This window comes from Chanos chanos, chromosome 4 (genome assembly GCF_902362185.1).
Source record: "Chanos chanos chromosome 4, fChaCha1.1, whole genome shotgun sequence".
NCBI lineage: Eukaryota > Metazoa > Chordata > Actinopteri > Gonorynchiformes > Chanidae > Chanos > Chanos chanos.
Genome location: NC_044498.1, coordinates 39265357 through 39290213, shown reverse-complemented (window position 1 = coordinate 39290213; position 24857 = coordinate 39265357). Strand labels below are relative to the sequence as shown.

Genomic DNA, 24857 nt, shown 5'->3' with positions numbered 1-24857 from the left:
CGACTCTGATGATAGCAGGACATATACAGTGGTCACCGCCAATCCTTATATCAAGGACTTCTCTTATGAGACTGAGATGACTTATACAACGAAATTGGACATCCCAGCCAAACAGACTGCAGGCATGTCCAACGACCTCAGCGCTTCTCAGCAGCGTGTCAACATTGCGACCATGGTCACACAGCCGTATCAGTGCAGCATGTGTGAGCGAGCCTTCAGCCAACGCGGCTCTCTTAACAGGCACATGCGTTCTCACCTGGGTGTACGGCCCTATTCCTGCCCGCAGTGTCCAATGACCTTTTCTAGGCAGTATCGTGTCATAGAACACATGCGTGTCCACCAGCGCAGCTGTGAGGAACTACAGAGGACAGGTCCTTTGTGACAATACACTAAGCTTCAAATTCCATAGATTTACACTGAAAGGTTAGGTATAATAGTGCTACTGTGAGACCTTTTTGTGGTTACATTTGTTTTGTGATGTCCCCCTTGTGCTTCCAAAACAAATGCATGTATTTAGATACATATTTGCATTTTAGTTGTGCCCAGACCTGTTGATCAAGTAATGATTCATGCCTTCTGAATAAGCCAAGGTTAACTGACGTGACCTGTGATATCTCACATACCACTCGTAATTTTTAGTCACTGATTCACAGAGCACTCTGCATCATTACCTCAATGTGGTTAAAGTTATAAATCAAAAGCAATGCTTGTCACTTGATAGTGTTGTATAATAAAAGTCGTTGTAACTTACAAAAGACATTGAGGTATTCAAAGAACACAGTGTTCTTTCAAATCACATTATGGCTTTTCAGTTTCTTCTATTATTGATTCAGGCACTATAGTATGATGTTAAGATCATTAGTTGCGCTTTTCTCAATACTTTAATTGTTTGTTTTTGTTCAGTTCAGACACAGATATGTTTTACAATATCACCAAGTCAGAAATGTGCACCAGTGAGCATTTATGAACCATGTCTAAAAATACTGCTAAAGGATTTCTGACATTTTGTTTTTGGTAATTTTGGTATTTTAAGTCTTCTTGTACTATATCCTTAGTTTTTGTTTGGAATCTGTTTATAGAAACAGCACAGCTCACCACACTGTATTGTATTATACACTATATGTCTGTCTTTAACAATGTTTTCACACATGGACAAGGCTTACTTGAAAAAGTTGCAAATCTGTCTCACATCATTTCTTTTGTCTGTGGTTCTTAAAACTATGTTAACATTTGTTTGGACCATGTATATATATATTTTATTACATTCATCCTTTATGAATATCATAATCAAAAAGATTATTTGCTATCTAACTATTTATATACATGTAAAAATCATTTATGTCTGAATATAACGTCAGTAAAAATGAAATATGGCATTTTTTTCTCCCTTTTACCATATCTGTATCACTTTGCCGGTGACACAAGGGCAGATTCTGCTGACGGCAGATTTTGCATAATGACCACAGCCTGCAAAGAGAGGAAAGAAGACAATGTATGACTGTTATTAATAACCTTTCAAACGAAGAAACTAACTTCATATGTAAACTAACTTACGCATATAAATATATATATGGACACCTTACCATAAAATAGTCGGTACTGACACCTTGGTGGCATGTATTTTAGAAAATATCTGGATGTATATGTCTACTTACCAAGACTTATCTGTTCCATTCATGAATGCTGAAATACACTCTTGCATTCTATCACAAATCATGTCCTTACATCAAGCATTTACTTCAACAACAGATCACCTGACCTGTGCTTTAGAGGATTTCAGCGCAGTCCGTGCAAACCCTGTCATTACGATGAGAATCACTCCTCCTGCCAAACTGTGAGAAAGGAATACTCCTTCTAGTGCGCATAACTGATACTGTGGGAGTGAGAAAAGTAATGTAAGATTCACATCTTATCTACAGCATTCTTCACGGAAACAGATTGTAATGCATCAAATGCATCTTCTGTTTAGACAGTAATATTACCATGTCTCTTCATCAGTGCACTGAGAAATGACTCACATAATGGTAGTCAATCCAAGGACTGTACGGGTGCGAGTAGTTTAAGTCAATCATTTCATCCATTGCAGAATGATGCTCAGGCGCATACAGTAACATGGCTCTTACGAATTGCACACATGCAAATAGAACCCCTACTATTGCAATGATACCCACGGCCATACTAGCTGCAACCTAAAAGAGAGAAAAAAACAAACAAGAATCCAAATATTGTCACATCTAAAGGTACATTTATAATAATAATGCTGACACTCTCCAAGATCATATATATATATTTTAGTAGAATAACAATACAAGGGTTAAACTGATATGAAGTCCAACTTAATATGATAAAACGCAACATATTTCAATAATGAAGTCATGTAGAATTTCATCATTAAGCCACAAAAGAGGAAGCAAACTTAACACAGTCACAACTGTAGTCACGCTTCAGTAAGAAGATAGCACTGTGGAATGCAGCACTACGTTGTGGGGATTGCGAAACCACCTATCATCTTAACAGAACTGAAGCCATAGACATTTCAGTAATTTTCTGCATTGTGGCAATGAGATGAAAAGTTCACAACAAGGGTAAACACAACGTAGATACAACTTACAATCTTTTTGGTAGGATTCCGCTCCGACAGAATGTAGAGAATACCACAGGTGCCAAACTGGAACAAAAAGTCATACAATTTTTTTTTTCATATATGGAATCATCACTAATTCTTAATTTTTCACACTTAAATTATTCTTTCATTCGAAGACCTCAACAAGGAGCACTTTTTGAAACAACGAGGAATGTGATGAAAAGCATGTGATTTGTTTCCATTTCCATTCTTTCTTTCTTTTACAGAAATGCAAATTGATGAGTTAAACAGAATCTCCAACTGATGAATCTAACAAGGAGAAATATTATTTCACATCAACATTTTTGATACATTTGACACAGGTCCAAACTAAAATCCCTATAACAGGTCAACTGACATGCTCTCTCTAACCATTTCAGTGCTGTTTGCATCATAATATATGTATAACACTGTTCTGGTAATCTACACCAAGAGAAAGGCACAATAACAAATAAGTGTACAAACCAAAATTCCCATCCAGAACGAACTGTAGAAATCTGCTGAGCTTTCCATCCAGTCCCTCTTGAGTGGAATGCCAAATATAAACATTGAACTTCCAAGGATCACCAGTGCAATCTTACAAACCAAACACAAGGAAGGAGAATTTTCACTTTACATTAAGAGCATGCTTACCATATCTTTGCCTATTACTTATTTTTCTTGTCAATTAAAGGGGAAAGATGTGATAAAAACATGCAGAAAATACATTTTAATGCCCTGATCCGACACATTTATGAAGGCATCATAGTCACATCATTATATGTAGGCGTGACAGAAATGCAAGCACGTATGTCTTGATAAGTATATCGTATATTTGCCTTAAACAGAGCCTTAAACGTATGTCTGTGGATTTTAGTAAGTGGCAGCCATTTTGGTTTTATTCACAAATAGTTTCAGAAGGACGTATTGGCATTTTCTTACCCCAACATACTTCACCTCTCCTCTTAAGAACCGGTGTAGTGGCTTCGTGCCACCCATAACCTCCGTGCGTGGTTCGGCGTCGCCCTCTACTGGGCTAATATCTGTCACTTCATCCATTGACATGGTCATCTACTGTAATAAAGACGGTCTGGGTAGAGGATAAGACGAGAGAGCAATTTGTTCCTGTGCGACACAGATGTTGTCTATATTAAGAATTACACTGAATTATCCAAATTTGTTTCCTTTCTCCTGTTATCGTTTTTTCATCTATTGCTGTCTGCTGATCTAAACGTCATGCTTGTACTGTTTGATACCGTGGGGTCACAGTCTTCTTCCGTAGCCTACTGTCCTAGTACATTTTATTTCCCGCAAGGTTCCTGACCTGAGATCAACTCCCATTCGCAGTTTGTGCTAAATGTAGTCACCCAAGACATGCAAAAAAACCAAACAAAAACAAAACAAAAAAAAAGCAACTTTCTGTCTTGTTCTCACAAATTTGTTGAATACTATTTATCCGCAGACGCGTGTTAAACTCAGTACACTCTCAAGAGTTTACCCAAACCCATTCTATGGTGCTTCAAACTGTAACTGCAGAAAATATTGCATGTTTAAATGTTACTGGACAAAATTGTAAAATTTAGCACCCTAAAATAACATTCAGACACATTCCCGCAACTTTTCAGCGAGGAGCGAAATCGAAAATCGAATCAGATAATTGCCCAAATAATGTTGAAGTGCGAGGAGAAGAAACGTTTCTCGTATGAGTTCACTTACCTGTTTTAGTTTTTTAAAAAGGACTGCGTGGCGCTAGATCAATAGAACGATTACACAACGGTAAGGGGAAATTTGCGGGGCAGTATTGTGTGGGGAGAACGGGGCGGGGATAGAATTGGTTACGAGCAGGAGGAAGACCGTTACGGTAGAAGTTTCGAACACGGACAGAGAGTAAACCACTGGGGGTTTCACAGAATTATGGGGGATAATGTTTTTACGCGTATTTTTTCCATAATCGCGCTATTGCCAAAGTTACAGAATCCTGTACCTACTGACCATGTGTCCCTCTCAGCGATGAAAATTTAACAGTAAAAGGAAGTGTTGAGTAGAGGGGAGACAGCGCCAGGATTTCTGAGGAAGAGTGGGAGGTGGAATTGTCTGGCTCTGAAAAGTAAACTCAGTAGTCTATTCAAAAGTACATCCGTTTAAATAAGTTTTAATCTATTCCTGAGTAATATACTTCTGAAAGGGTGAGTGATGATTTAGGATCAATTTATGACTTTCAGAGTAGGATTTAATCCAGGGAGGAGGACCAAGGAGAGTTGATGTCAGCTGACAATGCTTGCAGAGAAAACATTCCTCGAATGTATCAGAGTCTTACTCCACACCAGTATATATACACTTACTGTGTATGAGATTTTCACTGTAAGTAGAATGCAGGATCAACTAATTTTTTATTTCACTTGCCATGTATTTACAACATCAGCTGTCAGTTTGATATCATATGTAACAACATGGATTTGTAACAGTGTGGATCAGTGCTACACCTTGTTTATAAATGCACAAATTGTGCAGATGAAGTCATGGTAAAACTTTCTTTTATTTACAACGACAATTTTAAGGTTTGTAACATAAAAGGTGGTTAACCTAGTCTTGGAGAACTTGGACTATAGCAGTTCAAAGTAACCTCTCTCACAGCCTTTTTATTCTTGGTCTGACAAGCTGCACAACAGTTTGCACCTGTGTCTCACCAGTTCATAGGATTATCGTGGCCCAACCCCATATTCATTACAGTCTCTAAACAGTTTCCAACTAACTTTCCATGTTCGAAACAGACTGCAAAGAAGAAACGACCAAGCTGCATTGCAGCGTACATGTGCATTCTTCTAATAAAGCTTCTAATTCCCCTAATTCAGCTCTTCAGCTGAAAAAAATATTGGCTCTACTTCCATGGTCAGTATTCTGACCATTCCTGACTGTGTGAATAAAAATGGTCTGTGTGAATAAAAATGGTCTGTGTGAATAAAAATCTTGTAAATGTCAAAAAAACTACCCAGTGATTCACACTGACAAGACATTCGTTTTGTTTATTAAGTTCACCTGCATTAAGTTGCATGCTCTGTCAACTGATGGGAAGTGTTTTTTGTTTGTTTATTTTCGTGTGTGTGTGTTTTGAGTTGGTAAGGCTTTCATTTATATCAGAATGTTTTGTTTGTATAACTCAGCTCTGGTTTTCTGGATGTGTCTTTGTGGCTAACATAAAGAAAGGTCCTTTAGTGGGCTTTCAAAAAAACATTCCTCAAATTTCTTTGAAACTCCCCTTGCTTCTGTCTCACCCAAATGCCCCAAAGCAGCTGTCAGAGACTAGCATACTCCCAAATTAACTCCTCCCTCTGAAAGCCAGATGTTTCCGTTACACACTGTGGGTGGGTCTTCTCTAATTATTAGCATGGCTGATCTGAATCTAGCCTGTTCTCTTGTTCTTCTTGTGCTTCATTTCCTGTTGCTCTATGTACTCCTCAAGATAGTAAAGCAGAATTAAGAATCTACTGAGGTAATGGATTTTGGTACGAGGATAAATACTTCAAACACAATCACAATAGGTTTGCAGGTTTTCGGTATAATTTTTTTTTTATTAAAAACTGCATTAAAATATTGATCAGTTGTTTCTGCAACTTAAAAATCACAGGCAAACGAGATTTAATATGCATATGTACAAACAGGGCAAGAAAAAGGAAAAACATAACAAAAAAAGACAAAGGAAAAGTTTTAAATATTTCGAGAATGAAAACAGAAAAAAGAAACAAAAGAACATAAAACAAAAAGAAACAACAATGAAAACAAATGTAAAGTCAGAAAAATGAGATGCTATCTTTCTTTATGTGAGCGAGTGTTTTTAAGAGAACATGTTGCACGGACACTAAAACATAACTTGTTGTTTCTATTTTTGTTGTTCAGTGTCATCAAGTTAATTCCTAAGTGCCTCACCAAAGACACTACAGTTTTAAGCACTGTTAGAGTTCTCTCACTCACTGGCCATTCTTGTGCTTTAGAATGGTGCACAATTACATAAAGTTACATAAATCAGTTACTTCAATTTAGAATTGATGTAACTGATAATAACAACAGTCAGTTAGCATGCATGGTTGATTGTATATGAATAGATTTACAAACCCTTTACCTGATAGACTGTGTTAAAACATGTCAAAGGCATGATGTAGTACACACTGAGAAACTTGGGGTTACTCTAAAATGTGCTTGTCTAAGGTCACTATATCACTTCTCAGTAAAGTCAGAAAGCAATATTGAGGCATGAGACAAAAAACAGTTTACATTTCAACAGAAAATACAATCTATGTTGTGATTTTTTTGTTTGTTTTTGTTTGTTTGTTTGCTTTTATCAGCCACTCTACTAGGCTTGGTACAATACTGTAGCGCTGCTCTCTGTCAACACATTTTAAAAGTTTGCTTAGGATACTGTTACCAAGTAGCAAACAAATCATACTTTGAACTTGCAAAAGAGGGCAAATAAGTATTAGCACTGTTATATATATTTAAATATGTCAACCTCATTTTTATACTTCACATCCCACCCCAGCCTGTAAAATTGTGCAGTCTCCTTGATTGCATGGACTTCACAGAATCCAAGCTAAAAAAAAAATCACCAGTCTTCCAGATGACCTAAACATTCATCCCACGAAGCACCACTTCTTCCCAGCCCATTTGAAATATATATGTCAAAAACTGTTTGCTACACTTTTCACTTTTACAATAAAGTTTTAACCTGAACTGCTTTTGAACCTGCCCTAAAGCCTACACTACCAAAGCCTGGACTTTAGCACCAAGAGAGCAATACTAAAATGTTACCTGTTTGTGGGTTGGCTTCTGGATTCTGTGACTCTTAAACAGTTCCCACCCCAGTAACCCAAACCCTTTGTGAGTGTTCAGTTTCAGTTTGGGCTCAGTTTCGTGGTTGAGAGTTAAACTCCTGGCAGATGTTGTGAATGATCTTTGGCACATATTTGTACAGGTTGTCAAACTCATCCACAAAGAAGGAGTGATCTTTATCAGGGTCGCTGGCAATATATTCTAATTCATCCTGTGCTGCCCAGGCAATGCCAATGGAGTAAGCAATCACACCTGAGAAAGACCAGAGACAGGACTAGGGTTACACTAAACATAAATGACACAAATCATATGCACAAATGAGAAGGACATTGATCATTGATCAAAGATCATTTAAAGACCTGGAAACATGAGTTGTCAGTCAGTTCTGCAGAGATGGATATTATATGCATAGTTCCCCTTAAAAATGCCATTTGACACATTTAAACTTATGAAAGTTACAAGAATTGTGACCTCATTGTAGCATTGGTATCCTCCACCTTGTAAACTAGGCTAATCAACTCTTACCTTTACTGTGGACAGCTAGCGCTGGAGTTCGGACATCGTCATAGGAACGACCATCGGTGATGACGATCATAATTTTGCGTTTGTTGGGTTTGGACTTGCTGAATAGTTGCTCAGCTGCGTATGTTATGGCTGCACCTGTACTGGTTCCTCCACTCCAGTAGTTGATGCGTTTGATGGCATTTAGTAGGTCAGTTTTAGTGTTATACTGGCCAAAGGCAAACTCCAGACGCTGTTCATAAGTGTACTGCACGGCGCCTACACGTGTGTCCGTGTCAGAGATCTCAAACTCACGAGTGACATTGGCCACAAACTGAAGCACGGTGCGGAAATTTCCGGTGCCCACGCTGCTTGAGCCGTCAATGACGAAAGCAATGTCATTGGCATTCAGACAGGTCTTACTACACACCAGGCGGTCCGTGTCACACACACGTTTGACCAGTGGCTGCACTGCCTTACGGAGGGCAAACCAGCTGGACACAGGCAGGGAGAAGAAGCCACTGGTCCGACAAACAGCCTGGAAGTAGAAGAGGACACAATCTCAACTTAAGGATGACCCTCCCCTACAGTTCAGACATCAGCATACAATTTAAACCGAGGTCATTATTGTGAGGCAACAAAAGAACAGCAGGGATTGGTCAGAGTAAATTAAATAATCAAGGTTAAATTAAACCAACTGCAAATCATTTGAAACATTCCTCTGGAGACACCATGAAAGAGATTTGTCACTGATGTTTTTCAGTGCAGGTGCTACATTTCGGTCTTTCAGTTACCTTGTCCACAAAATTGGGCTCCACCACATTCTGTTTCTCATTGTCATCTGGACCTTCTATGGTGACAAAGAAGATGTTGATACCAGACTCCCTGGCGAGCCGAGAAGCCTCCTCAACTTTATCCGTGGGCCAGCCATCCACCAAGACCACAGCTACATTTGGGGCTCCTCCACGGTTACCATTAGCATCACTGAAGTATTGCTTGTTGATGTAGGAGAGGGCTTTCCCTGTATGGCCACAGAGAGGCAGCAGAGAGGGCATCAGCACAAAAAAGCACAGTTCTGTCTCCCCCGACCTCTGAACACACACAGAAGTTTGTTTAAAACATGGCGCCGAGCCTTGTTTACCAGTCTGTGTCCCTAGCGACTTTCCGGTAAAGGCATCAACTCCATTTGGAAACTGCTCTAGTTTCTCTGCACGCGTACTTAGTGAGTGCAGGCTGTTGTAATTGATTCAAAAGTAGCATAACACTTATAATTAAAAGGAATGAAGTTTCAATCCAACTAATTTTCTCCTAATTTGGGAATCTAATTACTTTTCATTTGGCGTGTTTATGGTGTAGTTGGAATTTCCTTAGAAGTGTAGTAAACATGCCCTCTTTTGCCCCTGATGGAAGCTGTGTGAGTGTTGTTCAGTGTTACGGGCCTTGACTTTCAGGGATGGTCAAGATGTTTGATGAGAGACAATTTGACAACCGGATTCATTTATGGTACTGGGCAGGAACGCCTTTGAAACTGTCTCCACCAACACGATAATTTTTCTTCCTTAATCGAGATTTACAAGCCAGTAACTTAGAATGATCCATGGTGTTGCACTGCATAGTGGGCCTTGATAAGTATGTGACAATAAAGAGCTGTGTAAATGAGTCAGTTGGAGATGTTGACAATTACTGGCTCATGAGACAAGAAGGAACTGTGTATCTCTTCAGTCCTATAGCCATTCTAATTAAATATACATCTGGTGTGAAATTAAAATGAGACAAAGGCAAAGCTTCAAAAACACAAAACCATGGCTTGGACTGACCCCCAAGGTAGATGAACAACTAGTGTTTGCTAAGGAGTCGTAGAAAAAAAAAGACCACAAATGACACAAGGCTAGTAATTTTGTGAACAGAACCTGGGTCAAATTTAGATTTAATTTCTAGTTCACATGTGAGAATGTGGTAAAAGGCTGCAAGGGCATGTGATAATTGTACCTTTTGGCTTTCACCACTGGAGCGGCTCGTGTTGCTGGTGGTAAGGTAATTGACTCATGTTTCAAAGGGCCTTCAGATACTCTAGGCTGTCATTTACTCACCCACATTAGAGAGCCCCCCCTTCTGGACGATTTTGTCTATTGCAGGTTTCAGGTCCTTGGAGCTAGAGAAGGCCCTAAGACTGAATTCTGTCACAGGGTCATCTCTTTACAAGGACACACAAAGAAAAACAGACATAGAATTACAAAAGTTACACAAGAATCGAGAAGACAGAGGACTATTTAGCTTTTTATAATGGGATTTACATTGTCTCACAAAACAATCCACACAAGAATTCATGGTAACCAACCAGCAAACAGTAACATACATTTGTAACCTCTAGGTAATCATTAAAACAGACCGTTCCCATTGGTATATGTACCAGTCAGAGCAGTTCGTGTATATGAGTATAATATGACTGTTTTTGACAAGAGAGAGGTGCTCTTACCCATACTGAATGATTCCCATCATGGGCCCTGCCACACCAACATTTAAGACCTGGGCAACTTCTGAAAGAAAATCTTTCTGAATTTTAAAGCGACGTTTCCCAATGCTCCAGCTTCCATCCATGAGGAAGGCGATGTCAACCTTACAGTCTGCACAGAGACAGAAGGATACAGTTGGCTGTAAACTAAAGAGAGCAGAATCATTGTTTGAAGTTAATCAAAAAATCAGGTTAGACATACTTGGATCTCCTTGAGAGACTGGTTCCGGCACTCTAGGAGGTGGAAGTGAGTCTTGCTCTCGCATACTAAAGTCTGTTGGTAAAGGAGAGTGCACTTTATTGATTCACAGCCAGTCTCTAAAATAGGCCTCCATGTTTCAAGCTAATTTTTGGCTCCTTCAGCCTCACACTATACACATGAGAAAACAGACACTTAATGCAGTTGTTTAAAAGGTCTAAAATCCAGTGAACAGACAGTGCAGTAAACACCATTTCGTATCCACCTAGTGATTCCATGTATTAATGTAATTTCCATATGTGCTCACTACTGGGGTGACTGCAAGCAGCAGATAAAGATTAGTAACAGTGCAAGCCACCTCACCTGCATCAAAGGGATTCGACTCAGGCTTCCACACATCCATTGGCTCCACTGTATTGGCAATATATCACACAAGCTCGGTTAAGCAAATCTCTAAATTGCCAAGCCAATTGTCAGAGCAATAGCAATCGCATGCATTTACTGTGTGCGTGTACGTGTGCGTGTGCGTGTGCGTGTGTGTGTGTGTGTGTGTGTGTGTTTGTGTGTGTGTGTGTGTGTGTGTGTGTATGTGTGTGTGTGCAATGTGTAACAGTTGCATGTATATTGGCAAGGCAGGGCTTGTAGACTGAGCAACTCTTTGCTGAATAAATGAATGGTTTTGCATCTAATTAGAGCAAAGAAGCTGTATATCTCTCACACATTAGCTGCCTACATACATTCTTTTCCTCCTGCTAAAAATACAAACTGCCAAAGTAAAGGAAACACATGAGCAGATAAAGGATAAAAAAGTGTCACATAAAACAGACAATTAACAGGGGCTTAAAGGTGAGATTTCTACAACGTAAACTTTACGTCTTTCGTGCGGGTAGAACTAATCCATGCAGAGAGGCTACAATGTTCTGGAGTATTCTGTATTAATTCAAAAGCCTCTCTTTATCTTAATGATGTTCATTAGATGCATTGTAGCTGTTTTCCCTCCTTACCTCTGGTATTGGTTGTGTCTGGCATCATTTTACGGCTGCTGTCTAGCTCTGTTGACCGGGGAGCTGAAATTTAAATCAAATGTTTCCCATTCATAAAACAAGAGTGGATGCTTGAAATATCCCAAGACAAGCGGCAGAGCCATAGAAGCAAAGAAACTCAAACTATGCAAAGAACTTACGGTAATTTTCTATTCATGTACATGGGACTAATTATGCTATTGGAGATTTAGTGGTGTTATTTGCAGAGTCGTGCTTAAAACAGCTCTGGCAGTTGATCCTCCAAACTAAATCTTTTCGGTTTAGATGCCTCGACAGTTTTGCAGAAAGTTCAACGTGGCCTGTAATTTTGAGGAGCTAAAGCTGAGCTCTTTGTGTCTTGTCACTGATCCATGTGTGGTTTCTTTGGGCTTCCATGATTTGTAGCTTGTTTGGTGGTGTTAAAAATATGATGCTAAAAACAAAATTGACAGACAAACGCACAGAGAGATCATAACATATCTGAGTACAGATTCTATCCTGTGTCATTCATCCTCGAGAAGACATATGAAAAATGTACTCAATAGAATGGAAAAACTGTATATCATTGAATTCACAGAAACGTCAGCATTCTGGCCTTTATTAATTTAACATGTAAGAGAGATGATTTTTACCCTTCCCATGACTATTGCTCTCTGTCTTTGATGTTTGTCTGTAAGCGGTGTTTATGGTGCATCATAAACAACCCTCGGGGTTTAGTAGAGCTGACAGCCATCATTTCGATGTGGAATGTACAAAATAGGTCAAATTCACAGGAAGATTGTACACCAACTGGATTTTATTTCAAGAATAGGGAATATCCTCTAAACCCTCTAAATAGAGCTGCATTATTCCACATTTCCGTCCACAAAGTATACTAGTAACTATCACACACCACATCAGAAAACACACTTAAAAACTGTCTCTTTCCCTCAATTTAAATGGAATGTGACTTACGGTACGGTCCAAAGTTGTAATACCATCGTTCATACTCTGTGATATCAGGTCTGTGATCCCGTGCTAAAAGGAGAGAGCCAACAGTTTCAATGCTGTTGGATCAATGTGACACATTGGGAAGCAAGGCACATGCTGTCCATGGCTATGATTGAGCAGGAAATGGGAAGCATTTGAGCACCAATCATTTGCCATGATGTCAAATGACCTTGTATCACATTGTTTCTCTTACCTCTAGTTTTTCCAAGGAAAATAAAGACAAGACCATACCATTCCCACCACAGCATTAACATATGTGCGGTGTGAAGTTCATCTGGGCAGCATATTGGCATGTATTGACACATCTTGAACTACACTGACATAGGGTATACTTACTTCACGACAAAAATAGAAGACATACAACAATAATAAATTGCAGGTCTATGCACTGCCCATAAGAATGGATGAGCATAACTAAACGCACATATGCTTTGCATAATTCTGCAAGAAGATTCAGATGTATGCCTTTCTTGCTTACCCCACAAAACACACACACACACACACACACACACACACACACACACACACACACACACACTAAAGAAATACTATAAGTCAGCTTTCTTACCTGCAGTATCTGCAGAGTCCATATCACTCCATGTGTAGCCTGAATCAGGGACAGAGTGGCTTATGTCTGAACATAGAAAGGGCAGGAACAGGATGGCCATTAGGGGAGGATGTCAAACATACAGTAACCAGCAGACCAAAGGCTTGTAAGTGCTTTTGTAAAAGATTTTAAGAATGATATTATGACCATTTGAAGAAAAGTTTGTGTATTAAAAAATTTCCTCAACTTTACCAATCTGTAAAAATATGTTTATGAATGTTTATTATGGGTTAATTGGTGTTTCTTAGGTTCAAACTGATAGCATATGCTATCATAAGACATCAGTTTGTTTATTACAGTTATGTTATATTATATAATATGTTTATAATGTTTATATTGTCTCAAACAAGTTGAGTTCTACCTTACTAGTTTTATTTCATTGTTTTGATGGACAGAATAAAGTAGGGTGTCTTTCCACTGGCTGTGATACCTGTTGGTCGCCTAGGTCCAGAGAACCAATCAGGACGTACATAGGGAGGGGGTGGCCAGTCCCTTCTAGCAAAAGCTGGATGAGGAAATTAAAAAGCTATTTTTAAAGCATACTATCCTGTACACAGCAGTCACAGCAATAAGTGAACTACAGGAAATTATTTTTTATTAGATGTTAGGTTAGGTTACATGTATGTTCTGATCAAAGAACACATCCGTATAAAAGTATGTCTTTGTGCTTTTGCTATGTAACCCTAACTCAAGTCATATACACGCTGGTTTTTATCCAATCCAGATGCTTTCACATATACTGTTAGATTCTAAACAGCACCATATACCACACACACCAATGAACAAAATTCCCCGATGAAGGATCATAAACTGGCTGATATGTCCATAACATCTGTGAGAGCTGTGAGGAACAAGACAAGGTAAGAACCATCCTGTCCAGGGATATTCAGACTAGCACCATCATGCTTTCTGAGAGCAGGGGAAGAGAAGTCACAGATTGAGGGGTTTAGGACAGTATCAGCCAGGGGCTCTCACACGGTGGTGATGCAGTCAGGCGTGAGTGCATGAGTCATTAGATCAGATAAGATCCAGCTTGCCGCCAGGCAGCAGACCGTGGGAGTATTGTGGTAAAGGTCTGCCCCCAGACTCCCTCCCAGCACAGTTAACACTCTAAACAGTAACTCACATAGACAACACAGCTCCCCTGGTGCCTCTCTAAGCCCTGGCCTCAGACTATAATAGAGAAGACAGGCCAGACTGAACCTATTGTGTGAGAGTGGATTTGGCTACCTTGTGTGGATGAGACTGAAATCATATTCAGTCTAAGTGTTTTCTTTAATAAGATAATTGGATTTATGTTTTGGAAGTCCCGTCATAATGCTCCTTAAAATGTCTTCTCGTTCATTTCTCTTAAGATTTTGTAAGGACTGCACAACTGAGACTTTTTATGTCTTGAAAGGTATTACAGACAAAAATGCTGAATTACATCAATTTCAGCTTGATTAAATATTTTTTAAAGTAAATTATAGTTTTATTTTTGTTTTTATATATTATAAGTAGTATGAACACTGTCAGTGAAAGCAAGATATCCACTGGACATGGGTATAGTCCACTGCCACTAAATCTGTTGGTTTCACTGAATATATGATTTGAAACATTAATTTGATGTATTTGTGTCTGAAATCCAGATCAGAATGTGCATGTCATGCAATCCTCAGAAGTATACATTTAGTCTGGTCTGTGAATGTAACACACAAATTCCTGTGGCTTTTATTTCTCATGCTCATAAAATTATGTTCAGGAGTATTTTTCATATTCAGCCCAGTTGTGCTCTATATTTATAACACAATCATAGTTCATGCATGGTTTTAAGTATTGTTTCGGTTCTCACAAGCTGGGTAGAGTGGCAGCTTTGGGTAGAGCAATTCATGATAACGACACATACTTGTAAGATCAACGGATAGCTGCAACCTCACATAAGGACATGTCAGTAATGCCGCTTTAGGATTTTTATTACCTTGGTTATTGGGCGTATTTAAACAGATCGACTTTACGCCTTGTCTTTGTAGATGCCCACGAGTCTCTGCCACACGTGTGTTTCTTATGTACACTGGTTTTTGATGTATGTAGATACTTACTGGGGTTGGACTGAACCATCTGCTGGTTCCTCTCAGGTTGGGCTGGCTGCATCCGACTGAAAGCTGGTTAACAATGTGAAACAGACGGAGAGGAGAAAAAGAAAAGGAGAGAGAGATTCATGACCGCACCGCAGATGTTTTGTTTGAGGGTGAGGGCCCGCTACGTCTCAGCGTGATCTCTACAGCACACATGTGGACATATGCTGGGTAATTTATTTATTTATTTTTTTCAAAGCTTCTGCTTTAAAAAAACTCCTTTGCTCTTTTCATTCCTGTTTTCACGAAGATGAAAAGAGGGCATGGAGGAACTGGTTTCGACTAAAAATCCACCCCACAAGGTTTTCATGAGCACAAACAAAAGAAATGAAAAACCTTGTTTAGCGTGGATGGTTTTAACAGAAGACTAAAAGACGTTTGGTGAGGACTGTGAACTTCTAAAGATTCAAAATTCACCAAAACCACCCCAGACATCTTTCCATGCCCTTTCACCATATGCAATGTCAACGTGTGTGCTACCTGATACTCTTGACCCAGTCTGCATGGTTGATATTATACTGTGAAGCAGTGGAAATTGTTCTTCAGTAGGTTAATGATAATGCTGACCTGACCCCGAGGGACCTGCCGGTTGCCTCCTGATGGCTGAGCCTGCCTCTGGCCTGCGCACACCTGTAAGAGTGCGGAGGAGAGGTAAGACACACAACGGGTCTGGACCGAGTTATCCACGCTATGCTAATGTAGCTGTTCAGTTCAAATGACAAATGTCAGACACCACTTATTATGGCTCTACTAAAAACCTTTTAGATATGAATAGGTTCTCCGATTTTCCAGCATTTTCTTTTTGCCGTTGAGAACATATTCCCAAAAACCCCCTAAAAATCAATCAACCTATTTTCTGCAGATGCAGTATCTCTTAAGTTGTAAAAAGACAGCATACTTCTACTTTTCTGAGTACCTTTACATATTCATGTCCAGAATATGTTTCTTTAAGCATGTCACACTGACACATCAGGGACTTTCTCTAAAAGCATGTGAAACTAAATTACAAGTGTATGCAATTTTCCTTTATGAGTCCCTACCTATAGTGCACAAACAAACTATCGATAAGGACTTGTGTGCCCTAAATCAATCAGTAAAAACCATACATAAGTATACGTAGTGCAACTCCATACCAAAAACATTTACAGCTAGAGCAAACAAGAGAACATTTCAGCAGAAACTCCTTCTTAGTGACAATTCAACAGCAGCAGGCTCTGGTACCTTATGTTAAACACATTACAGTGAAAAATGTAACACATGAAAACCAGCCATTATCATTTCATAGGCACCCTGTAGCTCCATCCATCCATTCATACTTTTTGATTCTGAATCAACTTTGGACAGCATGTATAAAGACCATTCATAGCTTATTCCACATGTTTGGCAGTTTTGTGGGAAAAGTTGGACAGGTCTCAAGCTTTTTCAGAATGAGGACTGGAAGGACACACACACACACACATACACACAGGAAACAGTGAGGAATTAGGTCTGGTGATGAAAGACTCAAGCTGGTATTGAGCCCATAGAACCAAGCAGGTCCAAGATGATTTTTTGAACTTTTAACTTTTTTCCTTTTTCTTTATACCAGACAGCTGTTTACAGAGAGCACGTCAGCACTATATTGAATTAGACGGTTTCAACACAGTTAGGAAAAAGACAACACAAAGGACAGAGTGGAGGACAAACACACTGTAACGGTCTGCATGAACAAGGAGACATCAGGATGTCTGGGGTGGGGGGTGGTTTACCTGTGTTGGTGCGGGGTACAAATCTACTCGCATAGGTGGAACCGCCTCTGAATGCTTTGGAGAAATTTAATGGTTAAGATGGAAGTTAGTGAATGAAGAGAAAGTATGTGAATTTTGTCAGGCTGCGGCACTGATGAGGAGGCTGAGCAGGAACATACCTTGAGGAAGACCCTTTCCTTGACCGCTCTGCGCTTGCCCTATAGCCAATGTTGAGAATTAGGGAATCATTCATGAATCTCATCATGGATATTCGCATATTCACACAACATTGGATAGAGCCAAAATCTCTTAAGTGATTTTAAGCGATACTTAAGATAATCCCGCAACTGAGCTACAATAAACCAAATACTATTTTGGTCATAAACAATAAAATGCACTTGTAAAACTTCTAACATATTACTCGATGTATTTTGTGACAAAAGAGATAAGGCAATACAAGTTAACTTTTCTATTGGACTTTTCTATTGGACTTTTCTATTGTACTGGATTTAAATGTTCTATTGGACTTTTCTATTGGACTTTTCTATTGTACTGGATTTAAATGTATTCATAATCTCCATTTAAGAGGTTGCATAAATCAAGGAATAATTCAGTGTGGATACTACTGGTGATTACTTAAATAAAGGACCATTAATTTCTAGTTATTTAAGCATTCAGATATATCCTGATGGAGATAAACACCCTGAGATGAAGAGCTCCACACACCAGAAACAAGAGGGTTGACCAAAGAGAGTGGATGAAAGCCCTGTTTTCAAAAGTGTCTAACCACAGACCAGCCTCTGGACTACATGACCATGCATACTGGACTTACGTGAATTCGCTGCAGCTACTGCAGCAAGGTATGGGTGACTGCTGCCTACATCAGAGACACATGGGAAAAATTTTACAGTGTGATTTTATGAGATGGAGAAGGAGACAGAGAGAGAGAGAGAGAGAGAGAGAGAGAGATTCTAATGTCCTGACCCACCCACCTTTTACTTTACATTACTTCAGTACTGTGACTGTTGAGTGTAAATATCAAACCCTTACAGTGATTGTCGTCTGAGTCATCTCTTATGGTTTGTTTGATTATTGTAGGTCAAAAATATCAGATGCTTTAAAAGAGCATCAGAATATAAGAGAGTGTACATTTGAAAACCTTTGAATAGTCAAGCATCTCTCTCATACAAACATAAGAAATCTGCCCAAGATAGAGATCACATGTAAAGGGTACACAGTTTCTGTGGTCATACTGTACCTTACTTGGAATGGATCAGTGTGAGATTGGTATTATTACCAGAAACTGAGCTTTGAGATTCATGCAAGTAATAACACAATCCACCACAAATAAACAGATCCATTCATTTTGACCTCTGAGGAAATATTCTCTTGCATATTTAGTAGTAGGAGTTTTCATAAGCACAGTTGTGTGATTGTTTTTTGTGTGTGTGTGTGTGTGTGTGTGTGTGTGTGTTTGTGTGTGTGTATGTTTGTGTGTGTGTGTGAAGGAAGGGCTCACCTGCATCCCTGACTTTGGGGACAGCAGCACGCGCCTTGGCCATGGTGATGGGAGCAGAGGTCGTGGTGGAGGGTGTGGTCATGGGCGTGGTTGGAGCCATGGTTGTGGTGGTTGGCTCTGGTGTAGTTGCTGTGGTTGGCTCAAGGGCTGCTGTCGTTGGCAAAACCGTAGAGGTTGGCGGAGCTTTGGCTTCCTTCTGACCTTCAAAGAGACAGGCAGATGAGGAAAAAAAACACTTTTACAGTAAATCCAGTGTTTTATTGCATTCCGCTACTGAATGACGGAAACAACACTGAGCAGAGATTCACCAGCTGCATTTTAACCTCTAACACAGCAACAGGGTGCATCTCCTGATCAAATTTGCCTTATTTTACCATACAACCCGACTTTAACACACCGCCTCAAATAAGGACTTTTACCTTAGCACGAATTTACTGTTTTAAGACTTTACGAATACATCAAAAATAATCACTTAATACATTTTTTTCTGCTTCTTTTGATTATACCATCCTCTATCGCCACACTTTTCCACATATCACGTATTTAACGCCGTATAAAAATCACTCCTCGTATGCTGTCTAATCCAGCAGTGTCTAACACTTACTCAAGACATCTTTTAGCACTCTGTAGATCAAAGCCATCAGCTCTCTGCTTCCCGTTCTTTTCTAAACACACTGTGGCAAAGGACAGCATGAAGTCTACATTCTTTTCTAAGTATTGGTGTGCACGCCACAGAGAGAGCACAGAGAACTTTCTAGTACATTGTTAAAATACCATAATAGGATGTGGCAGATGCAAAACCCATGATGTCCTGAATAGGCTAAATGCTCAGGATGCACAGTTGTGTTTATAAAACCACATGTCAAAACCTTGTACCTGTTTTCACTGCGGTGGGTCTGGTTGGAGTGAAATCCAAAGTTGAAGGGTAGATCACTCCTTTCTTTGGCTTTCCAACTGACAGAAAGAGCAACAGCGGTAAACAAAACAATCATGGAAGTGCAAAAAAAAAAGTTCTATTTTACACTGAGACATCAGTTTACCAGGACACTCTTTTTGAGACAAACAATGGAAGAGTAATTCACACTGAGTATGAGAACTAAAATATTGTGAATCCTTCAAAAGGAAGAGCTGTGTACCGGCAACTGAGAAAGACTCCCTCCAGTTGGGCAGGGACAGTGATCGGACTCCATTTGAGAAGCTTCCCTTGTAGGTGGCCTGTCCGGCCATCTTCTTCACAATGACCTTCCCTCCTGTATTAGAGATGACTCCGCTGTGGAGAAAGTCCGTAGAATTACTCACTGTACGAATGCTCCACCTCTCTAATAGATACTTATCTGAATCTGGAAGAAAATACCATTTATACTTTCTGTACTTCAACTCTTTAGCTATTAATATCTAACATTTTCTTGGTCTAACTTGACAGAGGTCAGATGTTCAAGTAGAATGACTGTCCATTTTCACAACAACAAACAGTAACATTTAAAGTATAAGATCTCTCATAGGATCACCCAATGCATAGAAGCAGTAATGATAGCCAGTTAACAGAGATTATTAATGTTCTGTGTAGTGTGTATACTCACCTGTGGATGGCAGCATTGCAGATGCTGGAAATGGATGCATAAACACTGGTCCCATATACGCGATGCTTAGTCTCCCGGCAATTAGCAGGACACTTTGCAATGAATTCTGGGAGGTTGATTTTCCCTGCCCGCACATCACATTCTATAGCTGGCACCACTAGAGAAAAAGCACAGTCGTAAGCATACACATGCTAATCTGAGTCCATTCATAATACTGAATGTAGACATTTTTTCTACAACCTTGTTTTTGTTTCTTATTCTTCTGTCCATTTGGCTTAGCTCCAACACTGTTAGTAACCAGGAACACTACGGAATGAAAGAAAATGTGTGCAAGTCAATGACTTATTCAACTCCACACTAGGAAACAAAACATTCTCGCAAAGTTTACAGTAAATGCCCAGCTCTGTTGGTAGAAATTGGGTTAACGTAATCACCCACGCCAAAAAAGAGAGAAAAATGCATGATGACAGATTCACAGTTTAGACTGTGTAGGAAACACATTTTTGAGCCACCGTCAGCAGTTCACCGACTGTATAGTAAACTGTAACTAAGTTTTTCCTGTATGGACATCGATATTTGTTTCAATGTTTGACTCTGATAAGGAATCTAAAGAATGTGATTCTTTCCCTCAGTATGTTGTATGAATGAAACAAAAACCTGAACAATTACTGTCAAGGAGAAAAACGCACACACAGAAAATACATTTCAGTTATTGAAGCAGTACTGGACTTCACTGCCAGATGTGTTTCAATGTCTAGCTGTGACCGCTGTTGTTGCATTATATATTGAAAAAGGTTGGTCCCCTTTACTATCTGTGATCTTCTATCCTCCATTTATATAACTACTAACAGAAACCAGTATTTTTGTAGTGCTAAAAATGACATGTACAATTCAGAACTGACACCTTATTTCTTTATATTGTCATTCTTTTGTGATGCTATCATAGTTCATAAATGTATGTATTATACATACATAAATGTATGTATTAGTTGTCTCATTTTCACTTGAAAACATTGATATTGTACTTGTCACAAAGATACACGTACCAGTGCAGACGGTGATGAAGAGTGTTCTGAGCATTCTGGAAGAGGATCAGTGAAGGCAGATCAGACTGATGTTCTTGGTGTTCTACCTTTAGCCTGCAGGCCAGAGGAGGGAAGACTACAATAAAGCCTTTTCAATAGTCTCAAAAGCAATACATAAAAGGGAAACTTGTCTGATTACAGCACCTACAAGGAACAGACAGCGTGGTATTTGAAGCCTAATAACCCTGAATATGTACTGTAAAAACAATATGAGCCTTGCCTTTTGACAGATTCATGAGCTTGCTTGAGAAATATATAAATACAAAGCTTATTGGGGCCTGTTTTAACATGCACATCAACAATTCCAGAGACCTTATCTGCAATTCAGCCATTCTTCTGTGATTCAGAACTGATGGTGCAGGTGGAGACAACCTGGATTTTCCACTGTAGTGAAAGTTAATGGCCCTAGAACACACATTGTGATTTGCCCTAATTGTAAGTTCCAGTAGAAACCCCGTATAGGGCTATGAAGGACATCAGAGAGAACTTTGCTGACTCCCCATTATGCACACACACACACACACAAACACACACACACACACACACACATACAGAGGTTGCAGCCAGAGGAGCAGTAAAGCACATGTCTACTGTCAAGTTCACATATTCAGCTTAGACCTCTGTCAACCGTGTTATGAATGGTATGCTGAACTGCCTTTGCCACAGACCTACCCTGTTTCCTTATCTAGCCCTATGACAAAAGGTCAAAGATGATTAAACATGACCATGGGGTTATATTGTGACCCAAGTCAGGAGTGACAACCATGAAACAATCCACTGTATTCAGCTAACAAGCATTAGCTCCTGATGTTGACAGGGCAGTGACTGGGACCACAGCAATCTTGTTTGATTGGATTACAAGCCATCATCTACTATACAAATAAGCACAACTGACATTGTGGTAGCATACTACTTCTATTTTGGCTTTCATTATGTGACTTAACAACTAATGCAGTACAGCATAACATACAATATAACATTAACAATTCCATCATTCACATTTGGAATATTTCCCTCTTCCTCTCTTAATCCAGTTTGGACTTCCTTAGTTCAGTATGATAATAAGCTTGTAAAGGTGCAGTAAACATAACACTGTCATCTACAGGTCACTGATTTCTGCTTCCATTATTGTCATTTGTCATTACATTATCCACAGGGTGAAATAATCTGGAGTCTAACTCTAAGAGCACAGTGCCAAAATCTCCCTCCCATTTCAGAGAGAACAGGTAAGGTCTAGACATGCTCCAACACATTTGCACTTCATAAAAGAAGGGCCTGCAGCATGCTAATGTTGAGTCGGGATGCCATGCTGCATGGAGGAAACTACAAGACATGTTCGCCAAACAGCTGTCATTACATCAACAGATCCTACTGAATATTCTCCAATGTTGTTTGCCAGCATAAGGTTTGAAATGCAATGTAAGGAAAGCACTAAAACAAGCCAACAACTTACAACTCGGTGTTTCTATAAATTACTGGGTGCTGGGGGCAAATGACGGTTTACTCCAGAGAAACGGGATCAAAACAAAAGGATGACATCATCTCAGGCGGATTCACCCTGCAAGGAATTTTCAAATGGAGACATTTGATGGTGTGTCAGTGGGGGCTGCGTACTGAAAAAAAAGGGCCTTTGGAGACCTTGCATGTAAACTCAAAATTTGGAAATCCATGCGCTGTTAGATATACAAAGATGTCTCATGGGAATAAGTTAAAAGTGTTGAACACATTTCCATTTAAGATATTTACACATAAAACATTTCTAAAAGTCAAACTGGTCTCTTTCATAATTTACTGAATGTGTGAATTACTGTAGTCTGAGTAGATTTACAAGTTCAAGTGGTGGACCTAAGCTTATTTAAATCTCTCTCAAACACTGAACCACAACAAACTCCTCCTCCAGTCTACATTGCACAACTAAAAGAAATGAAATGCTCACAGAGAAATGCCGTGGTAACAAGTACCTTGGACACAAAAGCCTCTGTACAAGCAGCCTGTTGTTGTCTTGATTGCTGTCTAACATTTCACAATGCTCATTTCAAAGACCCATGCTCATGCTTATGTAAATACATGCTCATATACACAACATACCCACTGTAATTAACACATAACTCAAAAACATACATGTTCCGGTTCATTCTCTTGACCAGCAGTAATCTGAGCTATTCTTCCCATCTCTACTTGTAAGTAGGCCAAAGCATTGTTTCAAATGGACTCAAAAGGTGTGCTTTGGAAAGATAAGGAGTTGAAAAAGAAAAAACAGGACGTGATGTGGTTGTCCTGGCTTGTCACAAAGCATCACTTTACAGGACCGCTTTGAGTGAATAACTGCACCTGCCAGACATTCTTACCTAACTCCACTGCACATGTAAGATGTAAGGCAGGTGCACCTTTACATACCATAGAGGTAGAGGTATGGACAGATAAGCTATTCCCTGAACACAAAAATAGAAGTTAAATGAAAAAATGTGCTGAATATTACTGTATAACATACATTAACTATGTTTTATGGTGTTGACCTTTCAAGATGAAAATATCTCTTGGAAAGTGTTCAAAGCTCACTGGCGTTGGCTATAGGCAGCTTTGTACAGGCCTCATCTGCTGCTCATCTCTGAAATGCAGCCAGATGATAATTTTTTTTTTAAACATTCTAATATGATCTTCACTGGAGATGAAACATAACCTCAGCTAAGGGGTGCAGATTACTGTAGACATATACACACAACACTGCATCCAACAGAGAGGCATTACCAATTCAACCAAAGTTAAACTTCAAAATACATGGTTATTCACTCCAAGGAAATGTCCATGCTACTCAGTAAGACATAAGGAACAGTCATAGCCAAAGAAAACACAGACCAACCTGCATCTACATGATCTGCTGAACATTAACCTTTTCAACTGACATTCTATTCAAGAAACTTCAGTGTCAAGTTAGTCAAGTCATGTCAAGTCAGAGTTCCAGATAAATGTAGTCTATGTAATTGTAAGTGCACAGGATCAACATAACAGGCATTTCGATGGGTAGTATGCAGCCATACTTGACACATGGGCAGTATGCCATGGGCAATATGCAGCTATACTTGAAATAATCAGAACTGTTTGTTTTCGAATAAGAGTAAGCTCTTACAGAAACATAGTGACCCAAGCTGACAGGTCCAGATGCTTCAAAAGACTGGATTATAAATACAGGAAGTAACTAGGGGGAAAAGTGAGGAAAGGCTGGGAAAAAACATGAAAACAAACAAAATTTAAGTGCTTTCCCCCCCTGGATAAACAAACAAACACATAAACAAACAGGCATCTCCTGGGTGGTGTTGAGCAATGCATCTTAAAAGCACCCTTAGTTGGTAGTTGGTGTATTAAACAACAAAGTACACCCAGATTACATATAAGGCATCTTAGATGCTGCTGAGACCAAACAAGCCCATACAAGGAGACTTCTTCCTTTGCATATTATATGCTTCAGCCTTTGAAAGACATCCCCTTGTTTAAAGGTTACCAAACAGACTGCATTTCCTCCACACTCAGCTCCACCAGGCAACACAAGTATGGTCAAGCTGAACATTGGATGTAGA

At 39.4% G+C, this 24857-nt stretch overlaps 2 protein-coding genes across 3 annotated transcripts; both read right to left on the bottom strand.

Annotated features, from left to right (window-relative positions):
* Window positions 1–869: 869 nt before the first annotated feature.
* si:ch1073-291c23.2 (uncharacterized) lies at window positions 870–4383 on the bottom strand. Of its 2 annotated transcripts, none has more exons than XM_030770982.1 (7): window positions 4319–4383; window positions 3545–3692; window positions 3089–3199; window positions 2612–2668; window positions 2019–2189; window positions 1760–1873; window positions 870–1467 (listed from the first exon to the last, which is right to left on the bottom strand). In XM_030770982.1, the coding sequence occupies exons 2-7, from the start codon at window positions 3671–3673 to the stop codon at window positions 1405–1407; spliced, it is 645 nt and encodes a 214-aa protein (XP_030626842.1). In that variant the 5' UTR covers window positions 3674–3692; window positions 4319–4383; the 3' UTR covers window positions 870–1404. The 2 variants fall into 2 exon arrangements, with proteins under 2 accessions (XP_030626842.1, XP_030626844.1); XM_030770984.1 differs by lacking the exon at window positions 4319–4383 and adding an exon at window positions 3859–3976.
* A 3116-nt stretch (window positions 4384–7499) lies between these two features.
* Window positions 7500–21277, bottom strand: vit (vitrin). Its single transcript, XM_030772311.1, has 22 exons — window positions 21244–21277; window positions 20438–20503; window positions 20198–20354; window positions 19754–19887; window positions 19494–19571; window positions 18618–18818; window positions 17931–17975; window positions 17278–17316; window positions 17120–17173; window positions 15939–16001; window positions 15336–15398; window positions 13688–13762; window positions 13219–13284; window positions 12615–12677; window positions 11643–11705; window positions 11002–11049; window positions 10642–10713; window positions 10404–10551; window positions 10018–10121; window positions 8722–8948; window positions 7952–8465; window positions 7500–7678 (listed from the first exon to the last, which is right to left on the bottom strand). The coding sequence occupies exons 1-22, from the start codon at window positions 21275–21277 to the stop codon at window positions 7500–7502; spliced, it is 2493 nt and encodes an 830-aa protein (XP_030628171.1).
* Window positions 21278–24857: the final 3580 nt, after the last annotated feature.